This window comes from Brassica rapa, chromosome A03 (genome assembly GCF_000309985.2).
Source record: "Brassica rapa cultivar Chiifu-401-42 chromosome A03, CAAS_Brap_v3.01, whole genome shotgun sequence".
In the NCBI taxonomy this organism is placed as follows: Eukaryota; Viridiplantae; Streptophyta; class Magnoliopsida; order Brassicales; family Brassicaceae; genus Brassica; species Brassica rapa.
In genome coordinates this window covers 8,945,057-8,963,438 of record NC_024797.2, presented here as the reverse complement: position 1 = coordinate 8,963,438, position 18,382 = coordinate 8,945,057, and the positions used below count along the sequence as shown (strand labels likewise).

General features: G+C 31.5%; 1 protein-coding gene across 2 annotated transcripts; it reads right to left on the bottom strand.

The window, feature by feature from the left end:
• Positions 1-16,326: 16,326 nt before the first annotated feature.
• LOC103857623 lies at positions 16,327-18,031 on the bottom strand. 2 transcript variants are annotated; one of them, XM_009134834.3, is made up of 4 exons: positions 17,409-18,031; positions 17,003-17,113; positions 16,804-16,884; positions 16,327-16,702 (listed from the first exon to the last, which is right to left on the bottom strand). In XM_009134834.3, the coding sequence occupies exons 1-4, from the start codon at positions 17,673-17,675 to the stop codon at positions 16,622-16,624; spliced, it is 540 nt and encodes a 179-aa protein (XP_009133082.1). In that variant the 5' UTR covers positions 17,676-18,031; the 3' UTR covers positions 16,327-16,621. The 2 variants fall into 2 exon arrangements, with proteins under 2 accessions (XP_009133082.1, XP_009133083.1); XM_009134835.3 differs by having other exon boundaries at positions 16,327-16,693; positions 17,409-18,020.
• Between the last annotated feature and the right edge of the window lie 351 nt (positions 18,032-18,382).

The following is an 18,382-nucleotide window of genomic DNA, read 5'->3' as shown; positions in this document are numbered from 1 at the left end:
GATATGGGAGAAAATGTTAAAACACTTTTTCGGAGATTCGAACTTCCATTCAAATAAAATTACAGACACGTGAGAAGTCTAGTTTTAAAAATTTATGTAATTTATATGCTAGTCCTAGGTGATCTAGTTATTCAATGACATCAATTGAAAAGCATTTTAAACTCGAATTATACAGTTTAGTAGTGTTTAATTTTTTTTTGTAACAGTAGATATATTTTTACGAATTAACAGGATCAACCGTTAGAATAAAATAAATGTAATAGGAGTATACACCAAATTATCTTCTTATTTTGTAACTAACCAAATTATCTTCTCCTTGAAAATTGAAATTATACGAATACTCCTATAACAACTGCATTGGGCATGACAAATAAAGGTCCGCACCATAAATGAGATAGAAAAGTTGTAGGCTTTACAGCTGGGTACTCCCTTTAATTAAATTATCAGCATCTGTGGACTTTAGGTTTATATATATTTTTTTAACTATGGTCCGACCTGAAATTCATGTGGCACTACAGTTTATTTATTGTTCAATTTTGTTGGGACCAATTATTTATTGTTCATTTTTGGGATGCATTTTGAAAATTGATTTAAAGAGAACTTTTTGATTTTTTTTTTGTTATTCGTCCGAACCCAAAGACCCGACTAATCCCAGAGACCAGAAAACGAATCATATAAAATCTTCATATTCTCACATGTATTAGACCTTATTAAGTGATAGATTTTGAGTTTCGTGTGTTTAGCAATTTTCCAAATCCGTCGTACCATCTGATCATACGTCCATGTGGACAGCAAATTGTTGAATCATATATGCAAATATAAAAATATTTTTAATCATAATATATTTCTCACTCTAAAATAAAGTTTAGATAAAATGATCTAATAGTATTTTATTTTTCATTCTATAATAAAATAAAAAATAGATTTACTAATATATAAAGTAACTTGTTTTTTTTGTCATCACTCTATTTTTTACTATAAAATAGAGTATTATTAGAACAATAATCCACTCTATTATAAAGTTACTCTAATTTAGAAAAAAAATAGTAAGTGATATTACTGTTCACCAATTGAAATTTTTGTGTATTTAATGATACATATGATAGTTTTTTTTGTTATTATTATTGTCCCCCTATGAACTAAAGCGAAGTCCACTAATTATCAATACTTAAATAGAAAAACAGCTATTTGCAATTTGGCAATTTCCAATATATAAAAGATATGGAGGGCATTTTGTAGAGAGCAATTTAGTACTAACCTTGTCCAACTAGAAATCTATATTATTATTTGAGAAATAATTTTATTAATTTGTCATGTTTTCCATATGTTTTCTATAATTTGAAGTTTAGTAAATGGTTTTCATTAATAATTTTAATAATATTTATATATTTTGATAACTACAATATATCATCTCCACAAATATTTGATATAGCTTTATTTATTATTATATAATAGAAGTTTTCCAAGATCTTAAGATGAGTTAATGATTTAAATAAATAATTTAAATAATATATTTATGTTTCATGATAAACAGTTTAAGAAAAATATGATGATTGTCATCTACAAAAATATTTGATACTGTCTTATTTGTTCTTATACAAAAACAAAATGTCTTCTCTTGTAGGTATGAAAGGCTTATATATATATATATCAAATATAAAAGGTTATATATTTTTTGGGCTTTGTTAATATTAGTTCATCGATGGCATATATAGTTTATTATTTTAAATTTATTAGTGTTTAGTCAAAAATATTAAGTTTTCTAACACTTGTATACTTTGCTAATATGTGTCACTACAAAGGCTCATGTTTTTGTTTTACCGATACCGAAACAATACTTGATTACATGTCGTATAAAAACACATACGAAAAATAAACTTGCAAATAAAAAAAGATAAATATTCTGAAACATTGTAGATTTTGTAAAAAAATTCAAATAATGATAGGTTTATTTACTTTTATAATCCAAAAAATTAATCAATAAAACTAAATTAGGATTTTAATTGTAATTGATCTATAAATTCAAATAATTTGAAGAAACCTCAAGATATAGATTATTTGGTTTTTGTTTTGTTACAAATTCACTAAAAATAAAAATGTTTAATTAAATATATTACTTGGCATAGGGTGTCTACTCTGATAGACCTTACTGATAATAATAATTGATTTTTGTTATTGTAAAGTTATGTTTTATATTATTTTAAAATATTAATAATTCTAAAATTATTGGTCGTGAAAAAAACCCCAAAAACTATTGAAATGGAGTAAAACAATCAAAAATAGAAAATCATCATCACTCTTTAGTCTTGAAAGAAGCTTCGATGAAGTCAACATAAACTTATTCAAACAAAAATTATCTTTAAAAGGAAATTTTTTACATTGTACAAAAAAATACATAACAAACAATTGAAATTTAGTTAACAAAAAACAAATAAAACATTCAGCGAGTAAGATGATTAACTTAATATTTGTATCTAATTTAATAAAAAAATTAACATTAAAATTAAATTTGTTAGATATATATTAATCCAGATAAAGTGTAGATTCTCACCTAATATATGAAAATGAACATGAAATAGAGCTGCACCAGTCAGTTATAGTACTGTATAGCGAGTAAGATGATTAATTTAATATTTTTATCTAATTTAATAAATTAAAGTTACATACAAAAACTAACATTAAAATTAAATTTGTTAGATATATATTTCGGTAAAGTGTAGATTTTCACTTAGTATATGAAAATGAACATGAAATAAAGTTGTATCAGTTATAGTACTGTATATTATTTTGGTTAATTATTTGTTAATAAACGAAAATCTACGGTCCTTTTATCATCTGAGCATGCAGCAGACAAAAGATTTTGCTGAACGCGTGGGACGTAAGGTTTTGTCTTTTAACTAATTTTACTGTTGTGACAAAATTGTGTATCGACCAATAAACTAATAAATTTCCCGAGTCGTACCATGACATGTCTATTATGAATTATGAATATATCGACGGAATTGATTTATGTACGTACTTATTTAAATATTGCAAGAGAAATGTATATTATAATGAAATTTGAAAACGTATATACACAGTTGGCTGCAAGGCTACGTATACACTAACAGTACAATATTTTATACATACTTATAAAGCAGAATTTGCAAACAAAACCTAATGTATCTCAACATTTCCTGTAAGAAAAAGAGAGTATCTTAACATCTAATATTATTATTTTTAATATAATTTAGTTATTTTATTTTAAACTGAAAATAAACCATTCAAATAATCCACTTGACACTTGAGTATCTATTAGATGTCCGAAAGTTTCTAAGCTAAAGATGGGTTCTAAACTTTTATATTATTTTACATTTTTTTTCTTGTTTTATGTTTAGAATCTTATGTACCCGTGACAGATAACTTCCTAGAAAATTCTTTAAGCAAATTAGCTCAATATACTCAAAAGAGTGAGATACCATTGAATTGGGAGAAAATGATAGTGATGGGGGAAAAAAATTTGAAGAGAAATAGGGTATAGATTGCAAATAGGGGGGAAGTTGTGTGTAGAAAGTACAAATACTTTGCTAATTATCTTTGTTATTACTCCCCTCTTCAAATTATACGATGATGTAGAAGGTTTATGTTGTTTCAAAATATAAGATATTTTGAGGTTTTAAAGTTAATTTTAATTTTATTGAAAACTGTTTAACCAATTAAATTTTACTGTAATTAAATTTTTTGTCTTTTTTTATAATTAGTTGAATGATTTTAAAATTATATCTTTATTTTTTTTTTTAAGAAAGTAAGTTTTTTAACTTTTATGCACTAAACCAAAACATCATATATCATGAACGAATGGAATATTAAATAATATTCATTCTATTATAACGTTGTAAATAGATTTTAGAATGGAACCGCATGAAAAGGTTACAGGGACCCTATAAGATTACGGGACCCAATATATGTTAATGTCTTTGGATACGAAACAAATTATTTTTCGCATCTTCGACATATCATTTATGAAACCGGGGTCACGATTAATCACTTTTTGAATGGTACCTAGTTTGAGAAATTTTCACAGAAAATTAATTAACATAGATTAGGTTTGAACCACACGATAGTTAATTAGAGTCATCACTGTGTTTTGGGAGATTCAAAACATAATCTATTTATTTGTTTTACGTTTTATTATGGTGCCTAGCTAATTTATTAGATCCCATGTGTGACCCGACGTTGGGGAAAGAATGCTGATTTGTCGTAGGTGTGTCGGTGTTCCTCATTTTAAATAATTGTCTCCGTCTCATTGTTCTGTAGTTGAAAGAAAAACGAGAGAGACTGCACCAAAAAAAGAGCGAGAGAGACTTTTTCTAAGAACTATAATATTTCATTTATTTTAGTAAAATCTGCGTTTCTGGAATGCACATAGGTCTGACGATTAGGGCCAGTAATAAAAAAGTTTTACTGTATGTGCTTTTCTTCTTTCTTAATTACCAACTTCGTGTTTTAAGTTTGATTTAGCATCCAAATCATATCCCGCGATGGGAACATATATCACCTTTACATAAGGTTTAGATCTCTTCGATATGTTCAACGGTTCTATTAACTGGGTTGGCGACTCAGAAAGGTTTCATTTGGAAATTAAACTGGCGGGCAAGGTAAGTGGAGGTAGTGGAGACTTTTGAGAGAGGCAAGATCCGGTGTTAATAAGTCTAAAAATGAAACATCGATTTTGAAAAACTTTCTAACGTTTTATCAATAAATAGTTTTGGTTATGGGTCAATTTGTGAGATGACCAAGTTTGGAAAAGAAATTAAGTGCAGAACACTGATTTTGACATAATGTAGTATCTATCAATTGTGCTTTATTTCTACCGGTTTTACCCTTGATTCATACAAGTTGCCGGTGACTTCAAGATGTGGAGATGACGTTGACAAAATTTAAGTGTGGCCAATAATTAATGCAAACTGTCACCAACAAAAGGAAAATAACACAGCCACATCACATACACATAACCACAAACATTTCATTAATTTTACTTCATATCACCACAAACATTTCATTAACTCCAACTTTTAAATACTAAAGCCTAAATGGACCACTAAACCCAAACTCAAATGTAAACTATATTATATATTTATAATTTTAAATAAAATTAAAATCTGAAAATATATATATATAATCTTTTGTGATACTAAACTATAGTATATAAAGATGGAAAATATCATACTAAACTCTAAACCCAACCCCTAATTACTAAACTCTAAATCATGGCCACTAAATTCTAAACCAAAGTCTAAGCTATAATATATATTTAAAAGAAAATCAAAATCTGAAATATATAATATTTTATAATATTTTCAAGTACTATACATACATAGTATAGAACATTATATAAAATAGTATGCAAATGTTTGTTCTATTTATGTTAGTTGGGAATCATATGTAAAATAGTAGAAGAAGAAATAAAAGTACTTGTTGATGAAAAAGACGTTCTTAAACTAGACATGACCCTAATATTGTCAAACTTTTGAATGAAACTAATTTTATATTACGAGCAATCATACAAAATGGCATGGAAGAGAAATATCAAATTTGAAGACATGACATATAAACCCTAAACCCTAAACTCTAGTTTGAAAATAAAATTACTAAACCCTAAACCCTAATCACTAAACCATAAACACAAATATAAACCCTAAACCCTAATCACTAAACCCTTAACCCAGATATAGACCCTAAACACTAATCACTAAACCCTAAATCCTAATCACTAAACCCTAAACCCAAATATAAATCCTAAACCCTAATCGCTAAACCCTAAACCCAAATATAAACCCTAAACCCTAATCACTAAACCCTAAACCCAAATATAAACCCTAAACCCAAATCACTAAACCTTAAACCCAAATATAAACCCTAAACCCAAATATAAACCCTAAACCATAACCACTAAACTCTAAACCCAAATATAAACCCTAAAAATTAAACTCTGCTCACCCACTTAAATTCTAAAACCCTAGACAAACCCCTAGTTACTAAATCTAAACCCAAATAACTAAAGTATAAATCCAAACAATCTATATAATATGTTGTCAATTTTCTCAATGTAGACGACATAGTATGGAACCGGTATAAATAGTATAGATGTACTGGTCCACTCCATTTACATTTTCCAAATGACCAAGTTTAAGAACGAAATTACTAAACCCTAAACACTAATTACTAATTCTAAACCCAAATATAAACCCAAAACCCTAAACTGTAAACCCAAATCTCAAAATCTAATGCAAACCTCAACTTCACCACCATTCCTCTAAATAATAGAATTTAGATTTCTAAACTAGAATTGGTAATAATGAAGATTCCAAATAATCAAATTTGTGCAACATTTAAAAAATGAATTTTATATTACAATCAATCACAGAAAATGACAATGAAAATAACTATCGAATTTGAAAACATGGCATATTATTACATTTTTAGGAATAGTATAGCATTTCGTCTCAAATAGTATGGTATCTTTGCACAAATATCTACCTAAAGAATATATACTATACTATTCATTTCACAGAATATAGTATAGACGAAAAGTTCATCTTCTTCAATTCTTCATTCTTAGACATGCTGATACGCATTCATTTGGCTCACTCTCATTATTCTTTACAACCATATAGAGATCGTCTTCATCTACTCCTTTTTCTGACACAGCAACACTTTACAGATCCGCTGTCGTTACTCTTTATCAGTGGATATCTATCATGGATCTAACTTTGATGCGATAATCCCATCTCATTTGCAAGATTTAAAAACAAAAACAATATGAAAACAAAAGCATGATTCTAAGAATCAGTGAGTTAAGAGATGGAGGAAAAAATTAAAGAGTTGGTGTGTGTTCTCACCGTCTACGCCTTCATCGTTGCCTCTTTTTTACCACAGTTGATTGATCTTCTCTTGAGAAAAAATCAATTCAAGAAAAAATCTGGGAAGAAGAATTTTATCTACTCTAAAGTTACCAAAACAAAGCACATGTGAGAGAGAATGTGTGATTTTCAAGGGCCACACGTTACTTTTGAGTATTATTATTATTATTAACTTTTCTTTATTTTTTCTTGCAGGTTTCAACCGGTTGTATCTGAGGGTAATATGGCAATATTATGTATAAGAAGGAAAGTGTATAGGTGATCAAGGTTTTTTAGTTAGCCATTAAATTATAATTTGTTTGATGGTTATACAACCCAATTTCCCTTTCGTTATTCCTATCTTTTTTTTTGAACACACACACACAAAAGTTTAATTAGAGTCGTTGTGTAACTAAGTGTTTTAAAACGTCTACGTTTGACGTATGGAATCAAACACTGCTTGTTTATTGGTTACAAACACATGCACAGTGGTTACAAATACATGCCCAGTGGTTACAAATAATGCCCAACCTATATCTATAGACAGACCAATGACTCCATCTGATGACAGTTGACTGAAAATTTCAAATCATGAAAAAAATATATTCAAATCATGACATCTCTAAAGCTTCATGCACATAAGTATATACAAAAATGACATTGAGTTTTTTTCAACCTTCTACGGTTCTACCATCTCATGATAACTTTATATTTTGTTCTTAAAATAATAGTTGAAATATGGTCGAAGTGCCAGAAAAAAAATCGATAACTTTTCTTTTGTATCGAAAGATAGACTTGCCATCAACGTAGCAGCCAAATTGTCAATAAATTAGAGGCAGCCAAAGCATAAGGCCATGACTCATGAGAATCGTTTAGAATCCTAAGGGATAAAAGGCGCCTTTCAACACGTACGTGGCCTATCGAAACAAAAGCAAAACCATACTTCAATTTGTTCAATAACGTGTCAACACAAAATGATTTTTTTTTTTAAAATTAAGCCGTTTCATATTTTGAATTATACCAAAGATCGCCTGAATATGGAAATAAATACCTAATTTTTGTGATAGAAAAAACAAATAAGATTTTAGACTTTACCTAATTGACAAAAAAAATTTAAATTGATCATGCGGTGTGTATATGCGATTTATAACAAAACTATGTTACATAAATAGTTCAGACTTATAAATCTAAGAGGTAGTCTGACAAATACAGTGTTTCGAAAAAAAAAAAATTTGACAAATACCAAAGAGTTTAAAATTTAAGAAACTACTAAATAAGCAAATACTAAACTGCAGGGTACCAGAATTATAACAACTAACAACTATATTAAAATACTTCAAAACAAGCACGATTTGATTTTTAGGGTCCTTGATTTTTTTTTGTGCACGAGCCTTGATTTGTTTTTGTTTAAATGTGAAATTTATAAATTAAATGGAGTTATGTACAAAGTATTAAAGAAACCAAATCAAACCAGAGAAATATAGCTGAAGAATTAGGAAAATGAAGGTAGTTTGTGACTCTTAATTGTGATCATCCAACGTTGTTGAAGACCACGAAGTTTGCTTGCTACCGGTAGATGAAGAAAAGGGATGCAATTGTGGACCACCTTGTCGATGGCTTGAACCAAGTGGTCATACTCACACAGGCGGCACTCTTAATTATGGTGGCGACTATTTGATTCTTTCCACATGTGATAAATTGATATTTGGAATAACACTACGGTCGGAGGAGTCATACTGACTAGTAAAATGATATCTTACAAAACCTAATGACGTGATAAACAAGGTTAAAAAATCATAAAATTAGACCAGAGAGAGTTTATTTTTCCAGTTATGTCAAAATTTGATAAACTGTTTGTTTATTACACCTTTATCATTTTATTATTCTCTTAAATAACTTGTTTTGGTAGTTTGTGTAATCTAATTAAATTAAGAGGCACTGATTTAATAGTTCATTATGTATGAATGATCTAAATATATATATACTAGGATCGGCCGGTTCTATCCGCGGGATATAATTTTCTTGTTATTCTATTTTTTTTATAAGTATTGTTATATTTTATTATTTTTGTGCTAAGATTACGAATGGAATTGATATGTGTATGATAATGATATGTGGTTTGGTTGGAAAAGAGATTATATGTAGTATGATTTATTTTGCTTGCTCGTAATGGTTATGTATATATTATAGTGTTGGTTTGGATTGTTTTTTTGTTTTTTTTTATATAATTGTCATTTCGTTATTCATCATTTTCACCTTTCATTTTAATTATTTTTTCAGTTTAAAAATTACGCATTCAAATATTTTATTTACCTATAAGAAATATAGATTTCTTTTTATAGTACAAATTTTGAATTTTCAAAAACAAAACATATATTTATAAAATTTAGTATGTAATGTTACAATAAAATATTATCGTATTATATTCTATTTAGAATATATAATAAAATTGTAATTATATAATTTCTTTCTCTCTCTATCTCTGACATGTAATATTACAATAATATAGTGTTGTGTTCTATTATATTTACGAAACATAAAATAGCATTTGTAATTATACAATCTCTCTCTTTCTCTTTGTCTCTATCTATATTTTATTGTAAGAAATACAATATTGTCCAAGTAAGTGACAAATTATCACATTATTTCTCTACCAATATAATACATAATAACTTTTTTAATTTTGTTTTGTTCAAAAAATGTTTCTTAGTTTTCTAATTCATACGTATATTTGTAAAATTCTCCAATATCTTATTATTGGTCTTGAAGTTATATTTAATAAAACATTTTGCCTCTATTGTTGTTTACAAACTAATATTGGTTTAAGTCATCGTAGTATTTAAAATTTTCATTTTTCTCCTTTTTCTTTATATTGTGTTTATGTGTTCAGACCATAGTAGTTTTGTTTTTTAATTCACAATACTTGATATGGACAACATATAGATTTTTACTATGATGTTTGATTTGTGCTAACATGTTTAGGGTCCATTAGTTGATACACTTTTCGATCTTCCGTAACCAATGGTCCAACATACTGGTTAAAACATACTTCCTTTGTTTCATGTATATCTATAATTTTTACACTTATTAAGAAAATACGTAAAACACTACAAGAAAACACAAGTTTTACGAGGGCAGTTTTCCTCGTGACTTCGTCGTAAAAGCAGTGATACGAGGAATTAGCGAAGAAACCTGTTTCGTCGTTATACGTTTGTCGTAACGCATATATCCTCGCTAATTCGTCGTAACATAGCGAGAAAATAATTTCGTCGTAAAAGCGAAGAGGAATATTTCGTCGTAAAGACCACGTAACGCTTCCACGTAAGGACGTCGCTAAATTTCCTCGTAAATACCACGAAAGACGTTCCTCGTAAAACCCACGTAAATAACTCGAAAGTAAATACTCGTAAAGTAAACGTAAATACCTTGATAGCTTTTCTCGTAAAGACCACGTGAACTTTCCACGTGATTTCCTTGTAAACAATTCCTCGTAAAAACCTCGTTAAGCTTCCAAGTAAAGAAGTCGCAAAATTAGCTACGAATTTACTTCGTTTCGTTATTTTACAGAAATATAAAAAATTATAATTAAAAAAATAATTTAAATTATTTAAATTATTAATAAAATTAAAATTCTAAAAAAATCAAAACCAAAATATTTTATATATAAATAAGTTTTGAATTCATAATACAAGAACCGAAATTAAAAAGAACTAAGGGTCGTGAATCGCCCGATAAAATTCATCACTCCTCGCCGTTACATCCGCCTCGGCATGTGTGTCGGATGTTGACTCGCCTGGAATAGGATTTCGTTGTCGCATGGTCATCGGGGGAGGAGGAACCGATGGTCCTCTAGAAGAAGGAGATCCAAAGACTCTCTGAGTGTACTGAGTCTCGGGGACAGTCTCTTGTCCCGAAGAACCGGGAGCTGATGAAGACGACGGGTCTAAACGATTATCCGGCTCACCGAACATCTCTCTGTAATGGGCAGTAAGTCTACCTTTTCGAACCTGAGAAAAAAATTTAATTTTTTAAATTTTCGTCAACAGTATATTTTCCAACATTATCCACCTAATCAACACTAAATAACATAAGATCCGTAAACTTATCTAAATTCCCTATACTAACCACCTAATCTACCTAAACTAACCAAATTAGAGAGGAATTAGAGAGGCTTACCATTGCAACGAAACAGGGAGGAAGTGGAGAGGAAGTAGAGAGGAAAGAAAGAGTGAGCGCTCGGGGTGTATATATAAGATTACATTCCGTCGCAAATTCCTCGTAATTTTACGACGAATTACAGAGGCCCGTGTTTTTTTTTACGACGAAACAGCGAGAGATTACAAAGGCCCGCGTTTTATTATACGAGGAATTACAAAGGCCCGTGTTTTTTAGGTACGAGGACGTTACGACGATTTTGTTTACGTGGAATTACCGAGGAAAGCTTCCCTATAAATATACCCGTAACTCTCCTTCTCAACCCACACCCAAACTCCCAAATCACACCCTATCTCACATCATACTCTCAAATCCAATCCTATTCAAATTATAAAAATTTGAGAAAAAAGGAAGAGAAGATGATATTGGAATTTATGTTGGTGAGACTTAAGTAATATAATTGCTGGAAGTCTTGCCACATGTAAATCCAGTATATTTCTTCTTTTTCTTTTTTTTTTTCTAGTTTTTACAGTACGAGGTGTTTACGACGATTTTGGTTACGTGGTAATTACGACGAATTTGTCCTACGTGGTATTTACGACGAATTTGTCCTACGTGGTATTTACGACGAATCTCTCCTACGTGGAATAAACGAGGAATTTGTCCTACGTGGTATTTACGACGAATTTGTCTTACGTGGTATTTACGACGAATCTCTCCTACGTGGAATAAACGAGGAATTCGTCGTAAGTTCGACGTCAACATACGAGGAATTAACGAGTATTCCGTTTAAATCCCTAAAATCCGAAACCCCAAACCCCAAACCCCATATTCCTTATCTTCTACTTCATATATTCCAAACCCTATCTTTATTTTCATTCCAAACCACAATTCCCTATCTTCTAATTCATATATTCCAAACCACAATTCTCACTTTTACTTATTCATAAAACAAACTCCCACATTTTCTTATTCACAAAACAAACTCCCACATTACCTTATTTATAAAACAAACTCTCACATTACCTTATTCATAAAACAAACTACACAAAATCGAGTATATTTCTTCTTTTTCTTTTTTTTTTCTAGTTTTTACAGTACGAGGTGTTTACGACGATTTTGGTTACGTGGTTTTTACGACGATTCCGTCCTACGTGGAATTAAAGTGGACCGCGTTCATCATTTATTTTACGTGGTATTTACGACGAATCTCTCCTACGTGGTATTTACGACGAATTTGTCCTACGTGGTATTTACGACGAATCTCTCCTACGTGGAATAAACGAGAAATTCGTCGTAAGTTTGACGTCAACATACGAGGAATTAACGAGTATTCCGTTTAAATCCCTAAAATCCGAAACCCCAAACCCCATATTCCTTATCTTCTACTTCATATATTCCAAACCCTATATTTATTTTCATTCCAAACCACAATTCCTTATCTTCTAATTCATATATTCCAAACCACAATTCCCACTTTTACTTATTCATAAAACAAACTCCCACATTTTTTTATTCACAAAACAAACTCCCACATTACCTTATTCATAAAACAAACTCTCACATTACCTTATTCATAAAACAAACTACACAAAATCGAAAATACATCAATCGGATTCATCGACATTCTCATCATCACTAGAAATGTCTTCATTTTCATTAAACTCGTCTTCAACAGCTTCGTCTGTGGCATCATCGGTAAGATCTTCGTACTCGTGATTATGCGGATCAATGAGAAGGATGTCATCAATTTCTTGTTCAGGTTCCTCGACTCCATTTATCTGTTCTTCTTGCAATGGTGGTTCTTCTCCACTGATGATTCGTCCTCGAGGTGTTACTTTGATCACTGCTAACCTATTTATACCCGAATCTCTCATCCGAGGGTATGGAAGGAAGCTAACTTGGTCTGCTTGTGAAGCTAAGATGAAAGGCTCGAATTTGTTGTACCGTCGTCCACCGTTGACATCAACTACACCGAATTTGTTAGACCGAACACCTCTGTTGACGACGGGGGTCGAACCATTCACATTTGAAGAGGACGCATTTCAGCTTCAGTATCCCTGGAAATTCGACTTCAATAATCTCCGTGTGTCACTTACAAAGTTGGTGGATTCAAAATTAATTAGGTGCAAAAAAAAAACGTGTGTCACTTACAAAGTTGGTGGATTCAAAATTTCCTCGCTAAATCCAAGTAAATAGTTTCCTCGTAAATAATCTCCGTGTGTCACTTACAAAGTTGGTGGATTCAAAATTAATTAGGTGCAAAAAAAAACGTGTGTCACTTACAAAGTTGGTGGATTCAAAATTTCCTCGCTAAATCCAAGTAAATAGTTTCCTCGTAAATAAGACGCGAAGTTTACGTCCACTTTACGAGGAACGTACGTGAAACATGATATCATCGTTATTTCCTCGTAAATGACACGTCACATTACATCGACTTTACGACGAACGGTTTTTGTCGTTAGTTTACGAGGAAATAACGATGATACCGTTATTCACGTAAAATCCTCGTAAAGTTGACGTAAACTTACGAGGTTTTTTTTTCCTCGTTAATATTCCTCGTTAAGCTTGAGTTTTCTTGTAGTGAAAGTTTGACAATAAATGTATTAATTTATGTGTTTAACTATTTCTTATGATTTTAACCAATTAAAACTTAGTAAATACAATTAATATCTTTGAAATTTACAAATTGCCATTATTACATACATTAAAATATAAAATATAAATATTTTAGAAAATATTTTTTTCTTCTAAAACATAAATCATTCTAAAACGGAGGGAGTATTATAAATCGATACAGCTGGTGTAGCTTCTACTTCCAGTCCATCGTCATGGTTTCTAGACCATTACCTCTACTACTCTCAAGTCTCAACTAATGGTTTTATTGCCTAATTAAACACCATGTCTGGTGGATGAATCTATTCCTAGCTTTTGCATTGTAGTTGGTGTTTCTTTTTCCCCCGGGTTAGTGGTTCTCTCAACAGCTTCCTTTGTAAACACTATTTAATATATTCTTTAAAATCCTTTGTAAAAAAAAATAGAAATCATTGTATTATCATTCAATTTCAAATTTACGTTGTACTTAAACTTAGTGATCAAAGAAAAGAAAAAAAACTTGCATCTAAAAGTCCTGAACAAACACAATATTGTAACTTAAGCTGAATCAAATACAAAAAGGAACCAAAGTACACTAAGTTCTTTCACGTGGAGAATACATACAGTACATGTTTTAAGTGCTACTTTCATCAGCTTCTAAAAATTCACATAAACAACAATTGTTTTGTGTAGGATCATCTTCTTTTTGGATAAAGAATTCCCATACATTTACTCTATGAGCAACTAATTTCCTTGGTTTTGGTGAAAGAGCATAGCTTGATCTTTCAGTTTCTTTTCTTCTCTTTCGAGCAAGGCAAGGTTCTGAAGTCTCTTCTCCTTGAATCTCATCGTCACACATTTTATCGTTCTGGTCATAAGAAGAAGATGAATCCATCTGCGCAAACAAAAACAGTCACGATCAGTAATCTATAAACACTTAAACACTGCAATTGAGTCTTTTATCTATAAAGAGTCTTTGTTTCATACAGGATAGACCTAAGAGAGAATAATATAAGATTTTTTCAACGCCACGTTCAACGCCACTATCGTAGTTACTCTTCCTGAATTCATCTAGGGCAACTCCATGATCGTTCCTTGAATGCCTAGCAGGTTTAAATACGGTACTGAGACGCAAGATGTGTTCCTACATAAATATATCAAATCAAATTGAAGAACTTAGGAGAGAAATTTGATCAATTACCCAATAGATGGCGTAGTGATAGAAATATGTATATACTGATATTTATCTATAAACTTCAAAGCCTATATCAATAAAGCTTTTTTACCTGGTTGCCGAGTGTTCGTGTTAGCTAAACCAAGCAGCTCGGTTTGGTTTCGGAACCGGAAGCCTTCTTCAGGCAATGGAGATACCAGCTCGGTTAACTCATCTAAGGAGTTTGAATCATTGAACCGGATCAGTAAGGAAGAGTCGGTAAGCCTGTAGTTTTGCGCACATCAATCCACATCAAATGCCGAGATGGAATACATCGACCCAGCGGTGAGCCGAGACCAACTTCACCTACCTTTTTGCCTCACTTTGGTTTCACTTATATTCATATGTTTTGTATCGTTTTTCATTTTGAAATACTTTCTCATGTAGATCTCTCCTATTAAAGGGTATTATGAAATGAAAGAGTATTAAAAAAAGAAAGATTAAAGGCCTAGAATAATAAATAGTTCCCTTCTATGCAAAATTCTAATGTAATATAGCAAATAATGCAGTTCTATTATTTTTCGTTTATGAACTAACCTTTCAGCTTTATACAAAAAGCTTTGGTTATGATTTGCATTAACTGTTAAGAAAAAAACAAGAATGGGATTTGTGATCACAAAATATCAAAGTTTATATTATGTCGCGTTCACTTCGATGTCCTGAAAACCTAAATGAATGATGAATAAAAACACAAACAGCATTGCATGCCGATCCTGTTTTGATTTTTGTTGTCTTGTTTGCATATATGACGTACCATACAACAAGACAAAATGAAATTATAAAAACTAATAAGTAAAATTGAAACTATAAAAACTAATAAGCAACAAATACGAACCAACCTTGGGAATGCATATAGAAACCTTTCATCAAACTCAGAGGTACTTATTATACAATAATTAGGTGAAAAGTTGGGCTATCTTTTAGAAGGCATTGATGAACTTTTATAATAGCAGACTTGACTCAAGAAACTCATATTCTGTTCACAGAGCTGGCCCTGATATCCCAGCTTCATGATTCGAGAACCCACAAACTTGAAATCTCCAATACCAGTTCTCACAACTCTCTCGGTGATCGTTATCTGTTATTTTTGACTCCTAAGATTAATAAACATTAAATGGGCTATGAGCTAATGCTTCACTTGTTTGTAGCCAAGACCGGCTCTGTCTCTCTCCACGCCATCTTACATCTTCACAATTAGCTCAAAGGGTTCATTTCTTTCAGCAATGTTGCATATGTTAATATTCTATAGACTCTTGGTGAATATGTTAATGTTCCACGGATCACTAAATTTTAAACGGACTTTGTTATTTGTTGCGAGTAATACAGTTTTAAATGAGTGACGATAATGATCAATGAGTTCTCACTTAAACAACTGCGATGATTCAGCCGTTCCGACAACTTTTAGACTCAAAAGCGCACGCGAGATACACTTTTCTTTTTTCTTTTGCGAAAGAGAGATTTTTTTCTAAAAGCGAAAAGTGGTAAAACAATTTGAAATAAAATAAATTAAATTCTTGAAAAAAGACGTACAAAAACATTACAGAGAAGCAAGAAGCCAAGAACAGGAAAAAAAATAATCAATGTGAAGAGTTTCAGTATCCTAATAATCTCCCATTCCTCCCTAATTTCGTTAATTTTACAAACCAACCCCAAGATATTTCAAAACTAACAAAAACACCCACAATCTTAAAAAATACACACTTCTCACAAAATGTAAACTAGGTACATTCACACAACGAACCGACGATCCTAAAGCCAGTTAGTTCTTGAACCACATTCACACGGTCTCAATGCTCTTGCTCAGCTCCTCCAGCTTCTTCATCCTCAACTTCTCGCTTTCTCCTACCAACTGTTCCATCTCCCCAAGGAAGAAAACCAAACACCATTTATGTATAACAAGCAATAAAAACTAACCTCTGCAAATTAGGAATCTAAAGATGAGAGAGCTCAGGAACAAACCTCCATAAGTTTGGTGATCAGCTGAACTTTCTCCCTGTTCTTCTCGTTGAATGTATCAAGTGCTTCTTTGTATTCCCTTTCCTGTATCAATTGTAAGAAGTTTCTGGCTTTAGAGATTGCCTAAAGATCAATCCTTTGGATGTGTTTATACTTTATATCAATTCAAAGAGTGTGTGTGTGTGTGTGTGTGTTTGTATACCTTCTTTTGAACAGTGGAACCTAGAGGTTTGAGTTCTTTGTTAACACTATCAATCTTCTTACGAACCATAGACACTTCCTTCCTCATAGGATCTGCCATAGACTCAAGCTCCTGTAAAAAAAAAGAAAAAAAAGTAACCATCTTTGCCTTGAAAAACAGAACACAGCCACATCAAACCAAACTGTATCATGTCCGAAGAGACAAAAAAGTCAAAGCACTTTGACCAATTCTAGATCTTGAATATAACCCACATCAAATAAAACAAAACCAAACTGTTTAATGTCCGAAGAGACAAAAAAAAAAAGTCAAAGACTTTTATCCTCATTTTGACCAATTCAAGATCTTGAAAGAAGAGAGAGAGAGAGAGAGAGAGGGAGAGAGAGAGAGAGAGAGAGTAGAATCTAACCTCGCGAATGGTGGAGAGTCGTCGGGTTTCTTCCTCGACCCGACCCAACTGAGCCTGGATCCGTTCACGAACTTCCATCCTCCTCTTGTCAATCTCATCCTCTTTAGCTTTAAACGCAGAGAGCGCAGAACGAGTCATCTCCTCGTCTTCTTTAGACATATGGCTGCTGAAGCTCAAGCTTCCAGTATGCAGAACCATCTCGTTGCTCTGAGGAGGCTCCGTCGTGGCGGCGGCTCCGGTTCCAGCTCCGGCGTTGGTCTGAGTCATCTTCGGTTTCTCCTTGTGGTTTTTGCTGCTCTTCTTCCTCAAACCAAAGCAAGAACTCGAGTCCTCGGTGGAGTTACGGTGGGGTTCTTCGAGTAGCCCTATGTTTGCTGATCTGGGAGGGTTTTGAGAAGAAGCTTTTCTTGGAGAGGGTGTTTTAATGGCGGAGGGCGTATCTGTTTTGGTTTGCTGGATTGTTAGTGGGTTTCGGTTGTCTTTTACTTTAGTAAAGGTGGTTTGGTTTTAATTAACATCATTAAACCTAATCTTCTACTTAATCAGATTAGTTGTCTTTCTGTATTTGTACGACCGTTTTTTTAATGAAGCGATTATTGTTTTAAAATTATTAATATTTATTTTTTATCTCAATATGGACTGGACTTGTATTATACTATAATAGAATTAACATTCTTTCGGAAAAAGAGGGGGCTGCCTGTAAAGCAAAAATCAGAAATGTGTGCCAACGCATGAAATAAGAATATTTATATAATCTTATCGAGATAATTATACGCATTATACCAAAGCAAAGCCAAGAAAATGACCTAACTGCCATGTGACAACCATGTCCAACCAATCATATGTACTTTTTAAAGCATACATGTAGTTTAATCTTATATATTAAAAGAGAATTCATGACTTTTTTCATGTGTGGTTTTTTTTTTAATTTGGACCATCACTTAGAAATTTTATTAAATGTATTTTATTAAGAC